The following is a 23,613-nucleotide window of genomic DNA, read 5'->3' on the forward strand; positions in this document are numbered from 1 at the left end:
AAATTTAATGTCTCGAATCAGACACAGAGGAATAACATTATTCTGGTTTTATTTTAGATTTTGCCAGTATGTCACCATGATCATTTAAATCATTTATTTTTCTAATTTAAATGAAGTGAAAAATGCAGCACATGAACAAGACTAGAAATATGTCTGTTAAGTACTAAATTAGGGGGAGAAGAAATCCAGCTTATTGAAGAATGCAGCGATTTACAAAAGAAAAACTAAAATACAAAAGTTTTTTTCTTGGTCCTAAGCACCACCAAGTTCTTTACTGATTGGAATAATTAATGGCTCTAATATTTTCCTAAGGATAACGGGAGGAAACCACATTGTGGCTGTGACACGAATAATTGCTTTCCTACATTTACTTACTTTCTGCAGTAATAAATACACATAAGGCTCAGCTTAAGAATTTCACAATATACTTAAATTTCTGATCAAGCTGATTTGAATTAAGTCTACCATGCTAACCTTTTTCAATAGAACTTTACAATATACTATAAAACTGTTGTTTAAACAATCCTCCCCATAATTACCACCAATAAATGATACCTTTTTATTGCCATTAGAACACTCCTAGTAACTGGTTTCCAGAGATTGCTGCAGTAACCTGTACATAACTTTGTGCTATGTTGTAAGTAGTTGTATGGTTTTCTTTTTAGAATTCTGAAACTGGAAAGGTTTAAGAAAACATGCAAAATGCTGAGGATACACGTAAGTGAAATATTTAATGTCCATCATTCATAAAAGTTACATTGTTTACATAGGGTTCATTAGTATATAATAAAAATGTCATCTTAATGAAAGATTTTCTGGCAAGTCTTTTATATGTTAATTTGTTTTACATATGCTTTGGCTATACAGCTAAATAGGAATATATTTTAAAAAATCTTTCTGCAAATAGTTGCTTAACAGTTACAAAACCTCATTACTAAGAATTGGTTATTGTTACACTTGCTTGTTGGCTTGTAAAAATCATCTGTGTTTTGGACAGGGAATCTTAGGACCAACTTTATGTAGCAAATGTGCTCATTGCATAGTGACCATGTAAACAGCTCAGGGACCCACAGATTATATCCTTGTACTCTAAAGTCACTGTGTAAAGTACACACTGTACTGCTCGTGTTTTCTTATCTTGATGAAGAATTTGGGGATTGTTTTATTGTTGATGCTGATGGGAATTTCTTTTTAAAACAAGTCAGTTTTATACAAGAAGTTAAAAAATTAACACCAAAGGAAATAATTTTACACTGTGCAATAGTATTGCTACCTCATTCTTTTTGATTATATATATATATATATATATATATATATATATATATTAGTATATTGGAACTGCACCGTACTGCTTCCTTTCAAAAGAAAAGTTTAAATTAGTTGGAACAATTAGCTATGTGTTTACATAAAGTTAACTATGTTTGCATCAAATAAAATGTTTATTAATGAAAGGTATTATACAAGAAACATCAAAGAGAAATTCATCATACAGAAATGTACACTATATGTGACAGATGGAAAAGTGCATGCAGAGTTGTCTCATTTTAAAAAAATTAATTCTGAAACAATAGTACTAAAGTTACTGGGTTTTGATTCCTATGATCTCGGATGAGTGAAAAGTTCTCCTTGAATTTACAAAAATCCATTTAACAGATATGACTAGTACACATTAGCAAGCAAGTGGAATGAATGCACTCAGATTTTATTTTACAAGTACTTGTGCTTGACAAATGTGATTTTTTTTTTTAAAAAGAAAGGTTTCTTCGAATATGGGCTGGGTAGATTGCTGCCAGGTTGCTCTGGTTTTACACATAGGTTCTCTAAATTTGTTTTTGATACCACACAATTTGTTGAAGCCTTCAGTTCTGTTAATTAGACACCATAAAATAACGTATGTTTTGTTAACATTCAGGAAATGACATCGAGTCTTTTGTTTTTATTTTTGGCTCAATAGATTTTTAAATGTATGATTATCATAACCTAATATTGTCTTTGTCTTCACTGCAGTGGATTTCCGATCAAACTTTTCCCCTTCTTTTAATACTTTAGGGAATTTTCAAACGTCGGGATGTTTGGCTGTAATGCCCCATGATTTGTTCTCCCTGAAAGAAATCATAGTGACAATTTATTAAACTACAGAGCAACCTGGCTTTTCGGGGTCTGCAATTCTATTTTGTGCTCAATATACCTAGCATTAAATCTTGATTCATTTCATCATACTATTTAGGTTATATTTGTCATGCAATTACTTTAGCTCCTAGTTTTCTGGCTCTTTTAGAGGGCTAAGACAGGGTTTCAGTATCAAATCAGTGGGGCATTACTTTGCATGTTCAAAAAAGGAGGTTAAAAGGCTAAAATCTAAATTGTACCAGCACAGCAGTAGCATATACATTGAATATGAAGAAATTGAAAACCTAAGAAGGAACTGTACTTTAAAATATTTAAAAGGCCGTGTTTCTGTGTTTAATACCAATTGTTCATAGGTACCATAAAAGCAAAGAGACAGACGGGTACATGTAGACCTTAAATTTTAAAAAAAGAAACAAAACAAAAAACCCCAACCAAAGAAAACCCCAACAAAAACTGATGGGAAATAAAACTCCTTAGATTCAAAATGGTTTATTCACACAAATTTAATAGGATATATCACAATTGTTTGGTCCATAAATATTTAGGGGAAATAGTTTCTATACAATGCATTTATCAATAAACAAAGAAACATGGACAATTTTGCTAGACCACTTACTGTACTATAAACACGAAGCTCAATATATAAGATTATTGGATTTATCAACTATATCTGAAAGAGTGCACAACTGCTTTCTATGACATGTTTGTCCCCTCTAACAGGATACACCATAAAAAGAGTTTCAGAAATAAGAGGTAAAACAGTACAAAACTAGTGAGGTGTCAAAAGGGCTTAAAACAGTTAATTTAACAAACAACACATATATCCTGATTTTTCACAAACTTACTCCCAAGGTATATCATAAGGCACATAGTAGAACTGAGTTTTAATTAGTCTACTTAATAAAGTAGATCTCTAGTACCATATATTGTTCTGTCAAAGAACAAAATTTATAAGTATCAATATTTTTACCTGTAAAAGTGTATTAATAAAGATCTCAGCCTTACCAAGGTCTTTTGGTCTGGTTAGTGGTAAATGCCCATAAGGTAATAGAAATAGGAAAAGTCAAGATTCAATATCCGTAGAAGATGATAACCATACTTGCTAAATATATAATGGCAAACACACCTTTCTTCTATTACAGTGTTAACATCTCTTCCGTCATCTTTTTTAAAAATAAGCTACTTTTCTGTGCTAATTTTCTAAAAACCCTGAGCAAAAATTACAATAATGCACTTTAATGTGGGCAGTGAACTGTCAATATGTAACCACACATTTATACAGCCAAAAAGGACACCTTTAAAATATATTAAATAGCCACTTTGACCACCAAAAAGAGATTTGATGGTGTCTAAAAAGTGGGGTATATGTGCAAAGTTATTCTTAACAATCCACTAAAAGCAAGACATAGATCTTGACTGGTTTTTGTTCGTTTTTTTTTCTGAGACTCTCCACAATCTAATTGGTGTTCAACTACAATAAAAGGATACAAATGAACATTCACCACTGCCCAGACCATTCAGACTTTTAGCTTAAATAAAACTAAAAAAAGAAAGATCACTATTGTAAACTAAGAAATGTATTCAGATCAGCATCCACAAGGCTTCTGAGTTTATCGGCTTTGAAGTTATTCACTGCCAATTCCTGGTTTTGTGTGATTTTTGCTAACATTTTTTTCTTTTATACAAAGTTTAAAAAGTTAAAGTATATGTTAGAGATATTAATTAACTAAAGATTTTAAGTTCCTGTGTTAAACAAAGTGTCTGATACAATCTCAGGAAACATCTAAAGAAAATTCAAAATAGTAATGAATAAATTGTACTGAATTTTTTTTTTCCTTAAACATCTTAATAAATTATATTTTGCTTATTTCCATTTCCCTGAAAAAAAAAAAAAAGTAGGATTTGTCAAAAGTTCATTTGAATAGTACACATGCATACACCTTTTTGAAAATTATTTTTGTGCTCCCTAAAGTAACTGGGCAACCTCTTGTTTGCTTTGGAGGTACGGCATCGAAGCCACATCGCCAACTGCAATTTTTATCTTTTTTAATTCCAAAATTTCAGAGCTGCTTGACAGACAAAAATTAAAACCCCTCCCTAGGCAGCACTTCAGATCTGTAGGACTCTCCACTTGCATTGTTACTCTGCTATTGTTACTTTAATGACATTCTTATAGGAATGAGCTCACTCTGGAGGGTTTTTTCCAGATCTTGCCTCCTTAATGTGGGGCACAAATTTGGAGACCAACGGCCTGGTCCTGCCATCCTCACCCACATGTGCTCTCATCTCTGGGTCTCTCTCCAAGTCCTCCATCAGGAATGGCTTTCAGTGGTGGCCAAGGACGTCCCAGCTGGGTGCAGAACTGGCAGAGGAGCATTTAGCTATCCCAGTGAGACTCCCCAGTGCTCAGGGAGGAGCAGCTTGTGACTACTGCATTAGTAAAGAGCACTGGTACTTCCAGTCTGATTGTTTCCATGATTACTCTAATTCACTTTGTATTTATTTTCCAACATTTAAAAATAAATAGTACAAAACTTTTGGATGCATTATGAAAATAAAATTGAATTTGGGGTTCTTAAATGCTGTAAGTGAACATACAATCCTGAAGCAGCATTCTTTTGGCTATAATTAAAATGGTTTTTATCTGGTTATCAGGGAGGAATAGAATCTTCTTTTTTTGGGGGGAAACAATCAATTTTTTTCAAGGTTCTGGAAATAAGTAACATACAATTTTAAGAGGCACTTATTAAAATGATTCATCACCTTGTCTTCAGTCATTTGATAAATTTAAAGAATTTGAGTACAATTTACCAACAATAAATGTTCATATATTATAGCAACATATTACTTCAAACTCATTTGCCAGGTGGCTGCAGATGCTACACATCAAGCTGTTTATTTTCCCAAATATTTTGTGGGTTTGTTTGTTTGTTTTTTTAAAAGGCTTGAAAATAATAATAATTATAATAATAATAATTATAATAATAATAATAATTATAATGAAGAGTAAGAATTTAAAAAAAAAAAGGAACTGTTAGAAAAGGTTCGTTAAGGTAGTTTGTGAGGGGCTCCCGGATTCGTGGCTGTCCAAGTTAGAGGTCACTGATGTCACTACAGTGATAGTGGGATTGGTCAGGTCTGTTAAAGTGGTCGCAGTGCCGGGTGGAGTGAGTGCGCCGCTGTCTGCTGAGGGCGGTGCCGGGAGCGAGGTGCCATCAGCTTTATCGACACCCCCATTCTCCTGCCGCAAAAGGTTCCTTCTGAATTTGGCTCTTGCGTTTTGAAACCAAACCTGCAAACCAATCCCAATGGATTTCTTTACCGATGCTTGTTTTGCTTTGTTTATTTTTGTCTTTGTTCTCGCTTTTTAAATTCATTTTTGATGTTTGATTTTGTGTGGCACATCACCTAAGTCATTCTATAGCTTTTCTTGCTACTGGTGGTACTGACTCTCTGTGTACAGGCCCAGTGCTACAGGTGCTTACAGCCCTCAGAGAGCAGCCTCGAGAAAAATCTGCTTGCTCACCCAAAGAGAGCAACTCTCTTGATGGCCACATAGTGTTTCTTGAGTTGGGTAGCTTTGAGGTCAGGACACACAAAGACTGAAGCAAAGCGTGAGTGAGCAGATTTTTGCCAAGGCTGAAAGCTTGCCTTGATTATTTGAAAAGGCTGGAGAGGAAGGAGGGGTAATTACACCGTCCCTGTCTTACAGATTGTTGATATGGGTCATCTAGTCTTTCTGTTCTGTAAGGTTCACTGGCAGTGTTTGAGGTGACATGTAATACGGACAGGAATTGCCGCTAATAGATTCTCCTTCTATCTCACTCACTGCCCTTCTTTGGCACTCTGCATGTAATACACACCTCGTTTAAACTTCACTGAGCTATCACAGACCTTATAGGGATTTTTAACATAATTTCCTAGGCTGTCCTTCACAGGGACTTTTGACTATGCAGGCCCTTAAGGAAAGCAGTCATCTAACAAGCATTGGGAGGGGGAGCCAGCTGGTCCTGGAGGATCATATTGGTCAAAGCTTACTTCAAACACATCAGGGATCTGCTTACTGAGGGGCCACATTAACTCCTTCAGAGGAGCCCAAAGGCTTCACCCATAAAATCAGTAGATTTGCCACCTCTATCCTTAGTGCAGTCACCACAGAGAGACCACCCACCCCGGGAGTTCTACTGGGTGGGTGGACTCTGAAGACATTCTCTTCATGGTGAGGATGCAGCTAATCACAAACCACAGTTTGGTGTTTGGCTGCCTCGGGGCAATAAGGCACACACACTTCTGCCACGTAACACCATACCCCCCTGCACACCCACTAGGGACACACCCAGCAGAAGTATTTCTACATACATTGCTATAGTTACATATAAGGGAAAGGCTATTCACTAGCAGGGGAAAATTCTGTCAAGCCTATCATGTGGCTTCTTACCTGCAGAACTCTCTTGGTCAGGCCTGTTTTCTGGGCAAGCTGCTTGAGGTCCTTGGCATCTGGGTTGTGGTTGATAGCAAAGTAGGACTTCATGGTACGAAGCTGGTGGTGTTTGAAGGAGGTACGCATGCGCTTTGTTTTCTGGGATGGGGGATAAGGCTGCTGGTCTCTGTCCAGGTGATCTGCCTCATTCTCATTACAACCTGTCAAATAAACAAAGTGGAAAAAGGACTTAGTGCCATGCATCATGTAGGATAAATGAATCAAGGCAAAAACCTTGAGTTACAGGAGGGAAGGTGGGAAGGAAGGCAGGAAGGCAGGAAGGCAGGAAGGCAGGAAGGCAGGAAGGAAGGAAGGAAGGAAGGAAGGAAGGAAGGAAGGAAGGAAGGAAGGAAGGAAGGAAGGAAGGAAGGAAGGAAGGAAGGAAGGAAGGAAGGACTAAGATAGTACAAGGATAAGTACAGATGTGATAATTGATGAGACCAAAAGTGATCCAGAATATTGTCATTTCCTATACTTATCCTGTGTCCCCCAGGCCTGTACCTACTGAGGGAAGACTTTGAAAGTTCTCTCTCCTTTGGCATTTATTTCAAACAAGTCTTTTCCCTGCGGTGATGGTTTTGCTTTGGGCACTCGAGTCATTTGAAATCTCATTCAGATTTTGAAATCTTACTCATTGAAACATTCTTAGCTTGAGAGAAGAGTTAAGGTCAAACCAGCATTTTGAATGTTCCTGAGCTTTTCCCCCAAACCACAAGCACCTATAAAAAGAGATGTACAGCAGGGAAGTTTGTTATGACAGTTCATCAAGAAAGCTGAGTTTCTCGATGATAAAATGAATGCTTTTGGACTCTGCCTGGGAGTTTATATGAACTGCTTGAAGCCCTTCATCCATAAAACATATCCAGGAAGCAGTTGCATCAAGACTTGATTCAGACCCCCAATCCCAATCAGCAGTAGGTCTTAGTTAGTGCTGGTTTAGGATATTTCTACAGGCAAGCAGCTAGGAGCTCAAAACTTGAAGAGTTTCTCTTTTTTTCCTGATTCAGTATTTTCGAAGTGTCTATGACAGATAAGTTTGTTTCAGATTACACGTTTTTGGGTGTGAATTGTACACAAGGGTTGCAGCTCTTTGGAGATGGTGGCATCATTACTTCATATTGGAGAAAGAAATTACAGCATTAGCAAAAAGAAAAGTAAAAAGTGCATCTGTGCTTTTCTTTTCAGCTTAAACAAAAGTGTTAGCAATTTCTAGGATCTCATTTTATAAAGATAGTTCAGTCACACAGAAGAAAATTAATGGTGTCATCATAGCAGGAAATATTAATTAAAGAAGAGCTAATTAAAAATGTTTCAGAATGTCTGTAAATTAGACAGTTTCATTAGTTGCTCATTTTGATTTTTGAACTGCTTTCCAATAGTTACTGGATTATTTGCAAGGCCTAGCTGATCCCCATTCCTAATTTAGAGAAAGAGAGAGAGAAGAGAAAGAGGGAAGGCACACAATACAGAGAGACTGATGTCAGCAGTGCTGAAAACAGAGGCAAAGCAACTTGAAACCACAAGAAAATAAAAAGCTTCTTGAAGGTGTTTTCTCTTTTGAATTATAAGGCAAGTCAAGATGAACAGATGCTGGTAAGACAACACTTTGACAGAAAATCAGGTGAATATTTAATTATAGCTAGCTTTCCTCCTAGTCTTGGTAAGAAGTGTATCTGTACTTTCAAACAAAGTAAGATGACACTTCTGAAAAGACCAGGAGTTGAAAGTTGCCTTAAAAACAATTTCAGACCAGATTTGGATTGTATTTACTACTTGTTTTCACAAGCAATCACACTGCCTTCAGTCAAACTGCGTGGGCTGTAACTTATGAGCTGACATAAATCAGAGTACCAGAATTCAATCCTCAGGTTTTACTTCAGAGTTGCAAATCTCTTGTTTGTGTTGTTTTCCTTGGGCCACTCAGGCTTTTAGCAGCAACACAAACTTCCTCAGGCTCCTCTGTCTTGCTTACTGCCTTTGTTTCTGTACTCTTTTGTCTTCTTTTTCTTTTTCTTTTTGTAGGTGGTCTACTTTATTTTGGTTTTTATTTTCAAGAGAAAATGAGAAGAGGGCTCCAAGTATCTTCAGACAATCCTGGTTTATACAATGATTATAGCTCACTCTGTTTTATACAGTATTGTGTGGTTTGGCCACATCCTAGAGCAGAGTCTTAAGCTATCTCCTGGAGAACTAAAGGAAAGCACAAAGTCAGGCAAGACACTGCTCATTTCTTTGCTGCAGGATTGGAGGGTTGTTTAATTTCTGCTTTCAAAAGAGCTAGAACAGTTTGATTCTTATTGCCAAGAATTCTTTAAGTGAACTCTTCATAGTTTTTCACACACACACACACACACACACACACACACACACACACATAATGAAATAAAGTAAATAGCTCTTTGAGGAACAGATGTGTAAAATATTTTCCTAAGGAAATCTTCTTCACCATCTCATTTCCATATCCTCTAAGCTCTAAGTCAACACAGTTTCCCTTAAAATATATATTAATTATATGATATAAGATGTAATATAGAGAAAGCCTTGAGTGTTTTAAGTACTTTTGAATAGTTTCTTCCATTTTTCACATTAATTCCAGACAGCTTGCAAGTATGAGTGATTTCTACCTCATAACATTTTGAGTTATTTATTGTTGTGTTTCCACTTTACAACTGAGGGGCTGTGAAAAAGAAATTAAACTAGCAAACAAAATGCAGAATAGGAAAGCTGTTGTAGATTCTGCAGCAGAGTCTGATTTTCCATTCTGGACCAGGGCTCAGCTGCCTTGTAACATAATGTGCACACAAATCTAAGCCAGGGCCTGCTGGATGGCTGTGAATGCACACATGCTCATGCTCAGCTGGGTGAAACTGTTGGCTCCATCGGAGTTTCGTTTTTAAAGCTCCGGGTCGTTTTCCATAATGGCTTGGCACATGGTATGGACACCGCGGCTGGGACTGTTTGGGAAGGAACTGGGCTCACTGGGGAGGTCACGGCCGCGGTGCCCCCGGCCCCGGAGTGCCCAGGTGAGGAGCTGCGGGCGCGGCTGCGGGCGCGGCGGTGTCCGGCTCGGTGCGGTGTGCGGGGCAGGGCTGTGCCCCTGCCCATGGCTGTCCCCATCCCCGCAGGGACAGGGCGGCGCACCGCCACACGGCCCGGGCACCGCCGGCGGCTGCGGGGCCCGCTGCTCCCTCGGAAGGCGGCAGCCGCGCATCCGACATTGAATTCTGCGGACTGCTTGCCCTTTGTAAATGATTACGTGCAAGAGCACTTACTGAGTCACAGGGCAGAGAACGAAAAATGTGTGTAGGGAAGTGACTGCCAATTAGTTAGAGACTTTTTTTTCTCTCAAGAAGTGGTTTCATCTACTGCAACTCATTTCGTAGCTGTTCCAGATTCGCTTTCCTCCTCCTGGATTTGGGCCGCAGTGGGTCAATGGTCTGGAGCCGTTTGCACCGGATGCACGGTTTGGCTGCAAACTTTCTCGAGACCATGTGTCAACCCTGGACATAGCTAGATAATACCTATAAAAAAGAATAAAATCACGGCCCTAACAGAAGGGATTTCTCAGCCATCTACCCTGAGTCCAAAGCATCAGAGCGTTTGTTGATTTGTTTTGGTTTGCTCTTTTTTCTCTCCATTGCCCGGAGGATTCTGTGAGTTCTGAATGCAATGAGCTGTGTTTTCATAATGGGTGGTGCTTTTTCATCTGATTTGGAGTCAGTGGTACATCTTATATGGCCCATTGTTGTAAAGAAGGGAAGTTTTAAGACCAGCACGCAAAGATTATGTTAGCATTCGTAAATAATGTCTCTCTCGAGTCCTGATCTGAAGTTTAAGGGGAGCTTTATCATATCCACAACTCTTCATTTTACCATAACTTCTGATTCTAATTTTAGCGCTAAATTGTCCCTAGGATTATTTCCCTTTAGAAATCTGAGGAATAGGGTGATGCTGTGTGGACCAGGGATAGAGACCAGAGCGGAGAGCGGGCACACGGGAAATCCACCATTGGAAGCTGGGGTTGAATGAATCCTGGCTGCGCTACAGGTTCCCTTTTCTTTAGCAGCTTTCAGGATTGATTGGAAGCCGCTCCGTAGCCAGGGATTCCAATGTCATCTTCAATTAACAAGGAACAATTAGCGCAGTGATTACCCTGGCTCCAAGGTCTACGCATCAGAGGAGATGAAATCGCCTTGCAGAGCCCCCTGGTTCCCAGCTAAAGGCCGTTTCACGAGCGGCCCCAGAGGAGGTGCCGGGGGAGGGGTGGGGAGAGCAGCGGGGCGGTGGAAGGTTCCTTATGGATCTCAGTGGCAGCGGGTTGAACTTGGTGCAGGAGAGAGAGCTCCGGGCCGAGAGCGGGGCACTGTTACCGACCCGCGACTGTCGGAAGGGAGGCCCTGACCCCTCTCCCGGCTCCCCGGTGGGGCCAGCGGTCCGCAGCCCTGGGCCCGGAGCCCCCGGCTCCCTGCCCCAGCCGCGACGGCTCCATGGGGAAGCACACCTTGCATCACTCCTGCTTCCCACGGCTTTCTTTCCTCCGTTACCGTCCATGGAAGCTTAAGGTTCCCCAAAACGATTTTGGAGTCGGGAGTTTGCCAATTCGTATTTACCCTTTCTGCTTTCGTCCTTAATCTAATGAAGCTCTGCCTCAACTGCTTGGTCATACCTGAAACTCCTGTACCTCTGGCCACTAGCACTGTTTATACACAGTTTGGGTACTCAAGTGACTGGAGTTATAGAGGATATTTAATACAGGGCCACACTTGTTCCTTTCCTACTGTTGAGAGAACAGAAATCATTCTCCTTAATTACATTTGTTAGGGTTTAGTTACAGGAAACAACATTTATTCGTTGATCTCTTGTACAGTTTGATCATTTATGTGTCAGTAAAACAGAATTATTCAGCCTGAAGAATTAATCACTATAAATTCAATATATAAATTGAGTTATATGCATACTACATTGGTGTTTTAGGAACCATATACTATAACTTTTATTCTAGTTTTTCTGATTCATTTAGTTACTCCTAATTTGAGGTTTGAGTGGTGAATATTTTTAGCTAATCAAATATAAATAATGATAACTGCATCTCTGAGATTCCAGCAGAGAAAGCTATGTGGTTTTTGTGGTTTTGGGGTTGGGTTGGGTGTTTTGGTTTTGTGGGGGTTTTTTTTCTTTTTTCCTTTTTTTTTTTCTTTTTTTTTTTTTTTTTTTTTTGTCTTTACCCTGGGAAGTGGCTAAGTTTGGGTGTTTGACATTAATAGGCAAAGACAGCCTTTGAGGAGGGCTGCTGTTAGCTTTCCTGCAAATGCTCCAACCCTCAGAGGGCTGTTTGTTTGATTTTCCAATGGTTAAGCAAGATTTGGCCTGGCTGAGTTATTCACGCACTGCCTGGCTAAGGGGAAGCCCGAGAACGCTCTGTTCGGGGGAGCGGGAGGCAGACTCGGCGTGTGTTTCCCACCTGAGTTGTAGCTCACGATGTCCACTCCCAAGGCAGGGCTCTTTCGTTTCCTGGGCCTCCCCTTCTGGACCGTGCCAGTGCCGTTGAAGTAAGGCAGGGCCAGCCCTCCGCTCTTGGCAGCCAGCTCGGTGTAGCTCAGCTGAGGGGGGTATTCTCCTTGCAAAAGGGACTCGAAGTGGGCCCTGCAGTAAACCAGGTTGTCCTTCATGCCAAAGTGATCGCCCGTGGTCAGAGTCTTGTTGCAGGTGGTGCAGGTGAAGCAGCTCAGGTGATAAACCGATTCCCTGGCTCTCATGACCATTTCAGAGGCTGAGATCCCAAGGTGGCAGCGGGCACATCTCTGCACGGAGAACCTTCTGAAGGAAACAGAAAAGTGGGCATCAACTAGAACGGCGAAGGCAGAGCTTGCCCCGGTGCCTCCCGCCTTCCCTCCCCGCCACGTGAGGGAGCCTGTCCCCGACAGGGTCGCGTCCCCCGGCCCCAGGACGGCCCGTGACACCGGCTGTGGCCCCTGGCCCGCCTGGTGTGGGGACAGCCACAGGGAACCGGCCCCGAGGTCCCAGGGGAGCGGCTCGCCCTCCCCGCCGAGCTGACCCGTTCTCCCGGGACTTTGGCGAAGGCGCTGCCGCTGCCCGTGCGCACGGGGCCAGGCGGGCCGGAGCGGGGGGAATCGAGCCCCGCTCTCCTGGCGCTCCTGTCAAGACGAGGAGAGCCGCGGGGCGCTGGCCAGCGGGACAGCTCTAACACACGGACCAGCGGGGCCCGCTCCCCGGGCCCGGCCGCGGGGCTGGGCGGGGCGGCGGGCTCCGGCCTCGGGAAAACCGGCCAGCTGCGCCCGGAGGGGAATTTCGGTCGGGTCTTTACGGAGGGAAACCGCCGAGCAGCGGGAGAGCCCTCGCCTGTTTGTGCACCGCCACACATGCTCAGTCAGCGCGGGCCCTGACGGCCCGTTCAGTTTGGAAACGTGCGAGACTTTTCTGAGGGGACTAAGGATTAAGGAATCGCTGACTGCGAAAAGCTACCTTTGAAAGCCCGTGTGGAGAAAAGAGCGTTTCTGTTCACAGTGCCTTTTGAGGGGATGTGTTTTGAACCCATGAGGACTGATTGCTGTACCTGTAGTAATCCTCCTTGCAGTAAATACTGCCGTCCTTGGCAAAGCAGGTGAGTTCTGACTCCAAAGCCAGTTTACATTCACAGCACTTAAGACACCTGAGGTGCCATTGTTTGTCAACAGCCAGCAGGTAATATCTGTCTGAGATCTTCCCTCCACAACCAGCACACAAAGCAGGCTTCTCGGGGCTCATGGGGGGCATGTTCTGCAAAACAACCACACCACAAGGGATGAGACAGGGAGAGAAAGGCAGGCAGGCAGGCCGGGCTGGGGACGGGTCCTGCGCAGGGCCCGGGGCTCGTACAAAGGCACGGCTCTCTGGGACCAAACTCCTGGCTCCCGGCGGGAAGTTTAAGGGAGAACCGGGACCATCCCCGCTAGTAAAGTGTTTACCGTGATTCACAATAAACCTCTCCTTACGATCTCGTGTCATTTCAATACGTGAAAGCAACGGATTAGGCCGCAGTAGGAAAAGCAGAGCCCATTCTTTTCTGAGGTTCTGAACTTAAAGTCTGAGGCTTCCCCGTTTTTTAGCGTTGTAATCTTAAAGCACTTCACAGGAACAGCGTTTTAAAGTAGAAAAATACCGGTTTGCTGTTCCTAAAGTTTATGGCAGAGGGTTCAGGCTTGTACTCATTCTATGGCAAATTTTCACCCGTATTTAAACGAGCCGCTACCGCGTCTCTAAAGATAGGCCTTTTAAAACAGAAGTAAGAGAAAGGAGACAGGTGGATAGTGTAAAGAGCAGCGAGTATGAACGCTCACCAGCCCGGCCAGGGCCGTGGGCAGAGCGGTGGCACGGGCTGGTTTCAGCTCGAGCCAGTATCTTTTTCTCCGTAAACTTCTGCGAGTTCCCATTGATCTGCTCCCCACGAGGAGTGCCGGTCGGGACAAAGGGAGATGGAGGGACGGCGGAGACAAAAGCTCGGCCGTGAAACTTGGGGCAGCCTTTGCTGATAAAGTTACAGGGGAAAAAAATCCCAAACATCTTGTTCTAAATGTCTCAACTGTTTTAAAGTGGTAACTCTGCATTCGTTTTTCAGTCTTTGGAAGTTGTGTTCCTCGCTCCCTTTTCTTTTTAGCAATGCAAAGGTGAGTTAAATTTACATTGCAAATCCTCATGTAACAAAGCATGAGTTTATTTAAGAGAGGGAGTAAAGGACCCTCTGTGCCAAAACCTTAAAGCAGCTTTCTAGGCCGTTACTTTGTGTGCAGAGCCTTGTGCGCGATCGGCGGAAGCCCTACAAGTTGGAGAAAGGGAGATCTCGCTTTGCACAAAGCACAGCGTGACACTCGATTTCTCCGCCATCCCTTAGTATATATCCGAAAACTTTTGTCCTTTTGACTAAGTAAAGAGGAGATGTTACTTTCTAAGCAAAGTAGTCGGCCGGCAAAACACTCAGAGAGAGCAGTGCCTCTCTATCAATCACACACTTCAAACCAAAGACAGTTACGAAAAGTAAGTAGTCGCGGTTTGAGGTTTAATTTAGGAGGTGCCAGAAGCGCAGAATAAAAATAAAGCACACCTCTGGAGCTCCAGCTGCAGCTCTGCTCGCAGGGGCAGAGCGGCCGCAGGCAGCCGCGGGGGCAAAAGGCTGCTCCGCCGCAAGGGCTGAAACCCCGTCCCTGCTACGGTTTGGAACAGATTCCCCGCTAATCCAGAGAGCACACGCAGCGAGATGGATTAGACAAATGTACAACCGAGCCTGGCCAGCACAGCACCCAGCGGTACGGGTGGGTTTACAGGGAGCGTCGGAAGGGATTCCGCAAGCAAGGGGTGGCAGGGAAGGGACAGAGGGAAGCAGCGTCTTTCTCTTCCCCAAAGTCAGGGTCTGTCCCGATGCGGGTCCATGCTTGCAGGGATTCCCTTGCACAGAGCGCCAGCTCCATTCTTACCGTATCTCGGCCGTTCATCTGTCCCCCTTTGGCCAGGCGGGACTCGGTCTTGGATCGCCTCTCCATCTCTTCCATGATTCCTTGGATGTGGCCTCCGGAGATCCCGTGGAAAAGCATGGCTGGGGGACGGAAAGGACAAGTATTTTCTTCTGCTCTGCACCCCACTATTTCCATATACAGACCCCAGAGTCTTTAGATCATCCAAAATGTTTACACCGAGGCGCACAGCGCAGGGAGGGAGGTTGCAAATAGGAGCTTCTCTTTGCGCAAGCACTGAGGGCTTCCTGAAGATGTGCAGAAAACAAACAAGGGGGAGAAAATGTAATAATAATTAGTTTAAAAAATAAAATAATAAAAGCTAGCTAAAGGATCTGTTACTGTTCTGGAGAGCTGGGGGCTTCTGACTGGAGAGACTTGGACCTGGGGCAGTAGAATCAGTCGGGAAAGGATATAGTTTTGAATACAAAGAAAGCAAAAAGAAGTGCTATTTTCAGCAGTCCCTGGTTGCTTTAAAGTTCCCAGTGCCTGTAGGTTGGATTTGGGACTGCTGCTTTCCGGAGCTCTGTCCAATTTGTTAAGAGACTAAAGCCAGCCCATTTTTGATAATTTAGTAGGAGGAGTTCTCTCCCTTGAGCTGCCACTGATTTTTATTCAGACAACAAAGACCTGTCATACTCCTCTCAACCCCTAGTGATGGGCAAGCAGTGACAAACATTACGGTCGGGGCTGTGGGTGGGGTGGGATTTATTACCTCCCCCAAACACGGAGTCCCGGGAGTTGGCGGCGACGGCGCCTGGCGAGGGGCAGGGTGGCCCGCTCTCCCCCCCGGGCCCCGCTCCCCCCGGGCCGCGCCGCGGGAACCTCCGTTCGGCGGCCGCTCGGGCTGGCCCCGCCGTGCCTGGCTCCGCCGCGGGAGCGGGAGAAGGGAGAGGAGCGCCGGTGCCGGGCAGCCGAGCCGGGCCGGGCCGGAGCGGCCGCAGCGCTCCCCGCGCCCCGGGCCCGCCGAGGGGCGCTGAGGCTGGGGGGAGCCGCGGAGCAGGGGCGGCCCGGGCAGTTCGAGCGCTTCCCGGGGCGCTGCCCGCCCTGCTGCCCCGCGGTGCCCCCGCCCGTATCCGCAGCAGGATGCGGCCCCTCCGCGGGGCCGGTCCCGGCCGGCCGGGGACGCCCTAGCAGGACCCTCTCCCCTCGCCCTCTCCCCGGCCGCGGGCTGCGAGCGATCATTGTGTGCAGGGGACCAGGCAATACATTCCTTCCAGGCTAATCTCTCTGTCTGCTCTCCCTCCCCTCCATTCCCGGTTTTCCTACTTACTTTTCACACCACTCTTCCTTGCCTTTCCCTGAAACAGCTGCTGGCTGTTTCCTGACACCTCGATCCCTACTGAAGGATCTTCCTGGAGGCAGTCCTGCGCTCCCTGCTCCCTGGGGAACACTCCACACCAAACCCTAGCGCGACTAGTGAAAGAAGTACCCCAGCCCCCACTTCCTTTCCAAAGCATCCCAGAGACATCCTCAGGGGCTCCTCGAGTCACCTCTTCCATGTAACCCAAGATTCAGGCAGCAAGTTTCCTCCCCTCTCTTTCCCATAAGTAGCTAAAATTAATGTTATTTGCAGATTGAATGTTGTTACATTCCTCCGAGTGCCAGAATACAGCTCATAAAACACAATTTCACACAAAGATGAAGTCAATCAAGTGAAATAAGCCGGGATTTTTTTTCTCTGTTGGCACACTAGACCCTGGACAGCAGGGCTGCTATTTACTGTAAGTAATGTAATTAGCCCTTTTGGATGGGAATCAATGTGTTGTATATATGTGTGTATTTTAATAAGAGAGTAATAGCTATAAAACCAACGAGTCTCAAAAAGGGCTGAGGGAATCTCCGTTGAAAAGGGCAGATCCCTCCAGAAACCGTAGTCTTCTGCAGAGCACTCCCGGACTGGAAGAAAAAAAAGTATCTGTGTGTGTGGGGAAGGAGGAGGAAAAGATAGGCTTTCCTTGGAGAAAACAAGTCAATTAGCGCAATAAGACATCAGGAAAAATAAACAAGGTGATTCAATCCGGGATACGGGAGCTATTCGCTCGGGATCCCCAATCCTCCTCCTCCTTCCCGCCGCCGCTCCGCGACGCCCCGGCTGCCCGGGGAGACAGGCGGAGGTGCTTCCCTGTGGCCCCGCCGGGCAACGGGAGCGCGGCCGCACCCCCGCGGGGCTGCGGGGCCCGGGCCAGCCCTGCTGCGGGGCCGGCGGCTTTGTCGAGCGGCCCAGGAGGAGGGAAGGGAAGGGAAGCGAAGAGAAGAGAAGGGAAGGGAGGGGCGGTGGCGCTGCGGGCGGGGACGAACCCCTGTGCGGGAGGGTTCGCCCCGCTCGCCCCGCGCCCGGCAGGTACCGCCGGCCTGCTCCCGCCTGGCTCGGGGAATCGCAGCGATGGCTATCGACAGAGGTCAAAACATCTCCCTTAGAGACGAGTTTGTTTCTAATCGTTGCAATGTAGTCTTTGCGCTCTACAAGCACGTTCAGGGTTTGTTCTGGGTGTTTTCCCCTTCGAAGGAAATTTTTCTGTATTCTCCTTCAGTTCTGTTGTCGGGGTAACTCACTCTGCCTCTGTTTCACGTTGCATGTGCTCTCCTGGAAATGGTCTGCATTTCCCGTGGCGTTCGGGTTGCCAAAGACACCGCGGCGTGTGCCAGGCAGGACCCTGGTCGACCCCCGCCCGCCCGGGCCGGCCCCGCAGAGCCCTCTCGGAAGCGCCGCCGCCGTCCCGCTGTGACCGTGTCCCTGCCGGGCTGAGCACCGTCAAACTCATCGTGCCCGCCGGGAGCGGGGAGGGGTCTGGGGCAAGCCCCCGGCTGCCGCTGGGCCCAGTCCGATCGGAAGCTAAAGCGGGGATCCTGTGCCCCCCGAGCAGGTTGTGCCCCCGCCTCGGGTGCCTCGAGTGCGGGCACCGCTGCCCTCTCCCCCCACTTATCTCGCGTTTGTTGTCTCGGGTTCACCGAAACGCTCTGCAGGTGCGGCGTCAAAGGCACCCAAGGCAGAGACACGGAAAATATTGCTTGCTAAATTCCCGTCTCTACCTTAGCTCGACGGCGCCGTTAGGAGTAATTGGGCAAACTCATAACAAAACTCAGAAATGACTGAGCCTCCTCCGGTTAGACACACTTAATTAATTAGAGGGTCCTTTCTTTCTGCTCCATCAGGTACGGTTAAGGATACGCTACTGGCTACTGCTGCTCCAGTAAAGGAGGCCAGGGGTTTCCAAGGCGTTTTCTGATTAACATCCTAATGCTGGCAGACCACTTCTTACCTAAAGGGACACTGAAAGTTTGTTGCTAGCATCAAACGTGACTTCTCCATTTCCAAAAGGCCTGTAGGAGATCAAGGTAAATCTATTTCAATGTTCCTGAGATCTCATTCCTCGCTGTGAACTGGAGCTCCTCTGCTCTAAGGCAGGCTGGTAGCGAGAGCTTGCCATTATAGCACGAGGGATTCCATACAGTTTTGCTGGTTTGCTTGGGGGGTGGGGGAGAGAAGAGCTCACAAAGAACACGACAGGGAACCTAAAATCCAAATCTACGAGCCTGCCCCTCATGAATCCATCAGCATTAGCACTTTTCCTGTGAACGACAGTTTCTCATCGCAGGACTCTTTTATCTCTTTCTGCCGTAGCATTTGAGAAAGAATTTCTGATGTGCAATATTCAGAATATTTTAGTAACGTGATAGGCGCTCTCGGTCTTTTCCTTTCTGTAAGGCTCTACCCGAACTCCCCAAGCTAACGGGGAGCTGATGGGGAGGACGGGGGATACATCGCTGTGGAGGTTTCCACAGGTACAGCGTTTGCCTGCCCACGCCGGGCTGGAGAGCTCCCGGACATCCCTCTGGCCGGCTGCAGCCCTGCCCGCAGCTTCGCGGGCGCTGCTGGAGCCCCTTCCACCTCCGCAATTATCGTGTGCCCTGGGAAGGTTTCAGCGTGCGGTCCCTGCCATCCGCTCTGCCACCGAGCCCGCGCTCTCCCTGGCCACGGGCTACGGGCTAAAGCCCATCGCAGCGTGAACCATCTCGCGTTTAGTTCGGAGGATTTAGGACAAGGTCTATATGCAAATTAATAATTGACCAACAATAATTAGGAGAAGGGGGAGGGTGTTCAGGCGGGGGGTGGGGGTGGGGAGGAGGAGGAGGTGTTCTTTGAGGAGAAGCGGTTTGGATTTCGCCTGCCGCATTTGAGGCCGTGGCGTGTCCGGCTGCAGGCGCGGGGCACTGCCCGGGCCAGCCGCCTCCCGCCCCGCAGGGCACCAGGGCTTCACACCCTCTCCGTCAGCACCTGAACTTTTCAAGACACTTCCAGTTTAATCATTTCCAGAAATTTAAAGCGCGTAGTAATAACAGCAACAGGATTACGATCCTGTTGCCTGCAAGTCGGGTGGTTAAAGCCAGGTCTATTTTTAAATCCTAACGCTATTTTCTGCTCTACGAGCTTGTGGTGGAGAGCAGTGCTATTAATGATCAGTCTCATCTGTTTGTAAAGTCCGCGGACACTGCAACAAATCTAGACACAAAGAAAGGAAATCTGAATAGAATTACATCTCTTGGTGGTGGCACCAAATGTAGCTAATATAGTTTTCAGTATTCAAATAGGTTGCGGTTTATTTTATCTCAATTTTGAAAATTATTTTTTATTTTAAAATACGTTATTTAAAATTCCACTTCGGAGCCAGATACAACGTATTTCACCATCACCATCTTTCTCCTCCCTTGAGTCCTCTCGAGTGTTCTGTAAAGCAACTTTCGGAACGCTGCTGTGCTAGGGACGTGTTAAAGCCGGTGCATGGCAGCCAGGCTCGGGCACCAGCCCCTCTCCTCCCCTGCCGGGCTGCGCGGGGCTGGCGCTGCCAGGGACACAAGCGCAGGGTGCCTTTAACCGTAACCGGCATCGGATTAAAACTCCCCAAACCTCCAATGTGCTTGTAGCTCCCGGTAATCTGAAAACATGTCAATTAAGACACGTATTCATCTGCATAGGGAGATGATATTTAAATAAGAAACAACTAGGTGCTTTGCACAGTAATCCCAAACACCTATCTTCCATAGCCAAGCGCTGTGACTGACCACAAACAAGTGATCACACAGCCAGAAGAAAGCAGGAGAGGCAGATTATTGTCTAACATGAAACTGTTCACCGCCCAGGACCTCAGCACTGTCAGCTCCATAGTTGTCTGGTATTAGCTGTAATCGTATTTGCACTCCGCTTGTAATTAAGCCATTGGAAATTATCATATTTTGCTGCTTTTGAAAAGGAATCCCTTACAGACTGAATTACAGACAGGTGAAAGAAGCCATTCCATTAAAAAAGAAAAAAATAAAAGAAGCACAAAAGAAGGGGCATTTTTTTTTTAATTGAGCTGAAAGGCTCAGGCTTCCCAAGCTGAGCTATTTTTCTAGATTAAAACATAGATGCATGAAATGTTATCTGCGAATACACCTGGGGAAAGTACCGTTCTGTGTTGTTAAAAAAATCCCAACCAAACAAACAACACAACGACGCCAAAGAAACACCCTGCAAATTACATCCGTGAGGTCCAAATAGCTGCATTGCTAGCAAAGACTCATGCAGGAGCTTACCTTGAGACCTTAGAAGCTTCTTCCAAAATGTACCCTCCTTAATGAGTGATGAGGGATGGGTTTTGAATGGAGAAGAGACGCAATGATCTAGCCAGTAGATGGAGGTTGTTCCTTGCTCCTAGCAGAGGATCCCTATGTTAATTAAAATAAACAAGCTGCTTGGTGGAAAGATTTTTTTCCTCCCTTCTCTCCCTCTCTCTTCCCGCCCTCTGCATAGCCTCTGATACAGAACTGACGTGAATTTCTAACCTCTGACCTTTCGCCAATATGCACTAATACCTGCCTTTTATTTACTGTTTGTTTCGAAATATTTCCGAAAACAAAACAAATAAATAAAGAAGAAGCCTGAATGAAAGCAAAAAAATAAATCCCACCTCTCGATTTTGGCTGGTTTGCTGGATTTTCTTGATTAGCTGTCTCAGCTCCTCAGTAATCAGGTGAGGTGTTAATGGGGAGCTGGTTGTAAATAAAACTAATAAAGCAAAGAACATATTAGGAAATTAAAAAAAGGCGAGGACTGAGAGCCTGTTAAAAATATTGTAGCGAGCTGAGCGCTTCCCCATCACGTCGTTTTTTTCGTTCTGTGCTTATTCACAGCTGAGCAGCAAACCCCGGGTTATTGCCATCTCTCCACATTTTTTTTTCAAATCGCATTGAACCAACCATGGACTGCATCAACCCTTCCCACTTTCATAAAAAGCCTCTCAAATGGAGTCGCTAAACAGCAAACTTCAGCCTGATCTGATGTGATATGATATACGGATTCATGGAGCAACCTCGCTTTGCCAAACCCGATGAAACTGTGAGTTGTCATGCAATACTACGCAGTCAAACCTGGGATAATTGTAAAAGTGAACCCAATTTAACCCATTAGAATAAAATCAGATGCCAAGATGAATCGGAATCATTGCTTCTTAGGTGACAGTACTGATGACAATTGATCCACCGGCTCAAAACAATAGAAGAATATAGAGTCGGGAGTCATTTCTCGTACTTCCTCCCAGGGGGAAGCGGGGAGCCGGCGGGGAGGCAGGAGCCGGCTCCCGGCCGGGCTGCGGCCGCGCCTCCCGTCGGCCCTGGCGGAGCGGCTCTCGCAGGAGGGAGCTCACTGCGAGGACCCTGGGGCCGGGGAGCTGTTTCTGCAGCAGCCACACGAGATGACTTCTCGCTTTGGCTTTGTTTGCCCGTTCCTCTTAACTCCTGCGACAGTTTCTGTCCTTCTCCCCTGAGCCATGTGACCCTCGGGTCTACGTGGCCAGCTTGGTAATCTATCTGAAAAAAAAAAAAAAAAAAAAAAAAAAAAAAAAGGCAAGGGATGCTAATGGTCTTTCTTGGAGTTTGCCAGCGGAGCCCCGGCGGCGAGCGGAGGAAGCGGGGCGGGCTCGGCTTCCCGCCGGGGTGCGCACCGGCGGGTGGGGGTCCGGCCGTGCGCTCTGGGCAAAGCGGCGGGTCCCGGTCTGCTCCGGCTCTGCCGGCGGGCCGGCAGCTCGGCAGCAGCCGGGGAGCAGCGCGGTGGCACCGGGAGCATCTCTCCCCGCCCCGGCTCCGTCCCGGCCGGCGGGGGGAGGCCCCGCGCCCGCCCTCCCGCGGGCAGGGCTGGGGAGCGTGGGGAGCGTGGGGAGCGTGGGCAGCCCGGGCGCCGCGGCGGGTCATGCCCGTGGTCCCCGTGAGCGCGGGCGGGCAGCAAAGGGCGCATCCCACGCAACAGCAGCGGCTCACCTGGAGAAACCGGCCAGGGACGTGGGTCAGGGGCGTGTGTGTGTGTTTGTGTGGGTACTTCTGGTGGAGAACCTAAAAACCTAGTATGTCTCTGCAGGAGGAGTGGATTTAGGGCAGGGACCATGAGCTTTCATCACGCAGGTCTTGCTGTGCCAGCTCCGGGGCCACTGCAAACCCGTCTTGCTCCCGTGGTTCAGATGGCGAGAGCTTTTAGAATAAGGTTTCGTTAAATCCGCTGGCGACCAGGAAGTTTAAAGGCATCCCGAGCAAAAGCGGGAGCAGCTCCGAGGCAGGGGTAGCTGAATCCGTCTGTCTGTGCGTGCCGGGAAGCGACTGAGCGCGCAGGGATAGAGCGGCCTTCATGGGACTTGCTGTCTTCTTAACCTCCCTGAGAGAGCAGCCGCCATCTGCCCAAGGTACAACAATAAGAATTATTAGTATCATAATCACCACGGTTGTTGTCGCTGCAACTTTGAGGGAGAAGCCCAGCCCGGCTCCGGCTCCGGCCCGCTGGACGCCCCAGCCGCAGACTCTGCCCCGTTCCTCCTCTTACTCTCTAAATCGCCTAAAATATATGTATTTTTTCCCCCAATTACCAGCGCTCTGATGGGAGCAGGAGGCAGAGGAATATGCAAGGCTCATAATAAGCCACCTGCTGCGTCGTGCCTAACTAATGTAATGTTTTATTTCATGACTGCTGCCGCGGCAGCAGCACCGGCCCGTGCGTTACCAATTCCCCACGCAGCACGGACAGCCGGGACAGGACCCGGCACGCTGCGGGGCCGGCGCTCGCTCAGCGACCCGCACCGATGCTCGGATGCTGCGCACGGAACGCGGAGTCACGGGCGGTACCGCGGCGCGGGCCCGGGTCCCGCCCGCTGCTGCGGGGCGCGCAGCCCGCTCGGTCCCTCCAGAGCGGTCTCTCCCCGCAATGACCGACCCCCCTCTCCACCTATTTGCATGCCCACGCGAATCTATATAAACAGCAGTAATAGCCTCATACATTACATCAGTATTTGTTAGCACAACCATTCCGAGTCATTTCAGATATTTGGACTCGGTCTGTTCAATGTAGCTTCAACCTATTGACTTGCCAGACGAGATGTTCATGTGAACCCAGTTGCTAAAACCATGAAAACAGACTTTAGCTCTAAACTGTGCTACTCTCCCATCTGACGGATGTTAACACACAAATGAAATCCA

The 23,613-nt window shown here is 46.7% G+C and overlaps 1 protein-coding gene across 7 annotated transcripts; it reads right to left on the reverse strand.

Annotated features, from left to right (window-relative positions):
• Positions 1–712: 712 nt before the first annotated feature.
• LHX9 (LIM homeobox 9) lies at positions 713–21,664 on the reverse strand. 7 transcript variants are annotated; one of them, XM_066555478.1, is made up of 7 exons: positions 21,066–21,664; positions 20,692–20,823; positions 15,079–15,197; positions 13,185–13,387; positions 12,072–12,427; positions 6,569–6,771; positions 2,604–5,422 (listed from the first exon to the last, which is right to left on the reverse strand). In XM_066555478.1, exons 3-7 carry the CDS (start codon positions 15,193–15,195, stop codon positions 5,165–5,167), a joined length of 1,137 nt encoding a protein of 378 aa, XP_066411575.1. In that variant the 5' UTR covers positions 15,196–15,197; positions 20,692–20,823; positions 21,066–21,664; the 3' UTR covers positions 2,604–5,164. The 7 variants fall into 7 exon arrangements, with proteins under 7 accessions (XP_066411574.1, XP_066411577.1, XP_066411575.1 ...); XM_066555476.1 differs by having other exon boundaries at positions 15,079–15,362; XM_066555477.1 differs by lacking the exons at positions 2,604–5,422; positions 20,692–20,823; positions 21,066–21,664 and adding exons at positions 713–2,102; positions 16,388–16,631.
• Positions 21,665–23,613: the final 1,949 nt, after the last annotated feature.

Source organism: Molothrus aeneus, chromosome 9 (genome assembly GCF_037042795.1).
Source record: "Molothrus aeneus isolate 106 chromosome 9, BPBGC_Maene_1.0, whole genome shotgun sequence".
NCBI classification, from domain to species: Eukaryota; Metazoa; Chordata; class Aves; order Passeriformes; family Icteridae; genus Molothrus; species Molothrus aeneus.

Coding starts and splice junctions, on each gene's coding strand:
- LHX9 (XM_066555473.1), bottom strand. CDS start 16,616: ATGGAAGAGGTGACTCGAGGAGCCCCTGAGGATGTCTCTGGGATGCTT. Junction 13,388..15,078: donor AGATGAACGGCCGAGATACG/GTAAGAATGGAG, acceptor GTTGTTTTGCAG/AACATGCCCCCCATGAGCCC. Junction 12,428..13,184: donor TGCAAGGAGGATTACTACAG/GTACAGCAATCA, acceptor TGTTTCCTTCAG/AAGGTTCTCCGTGCAGAGAT.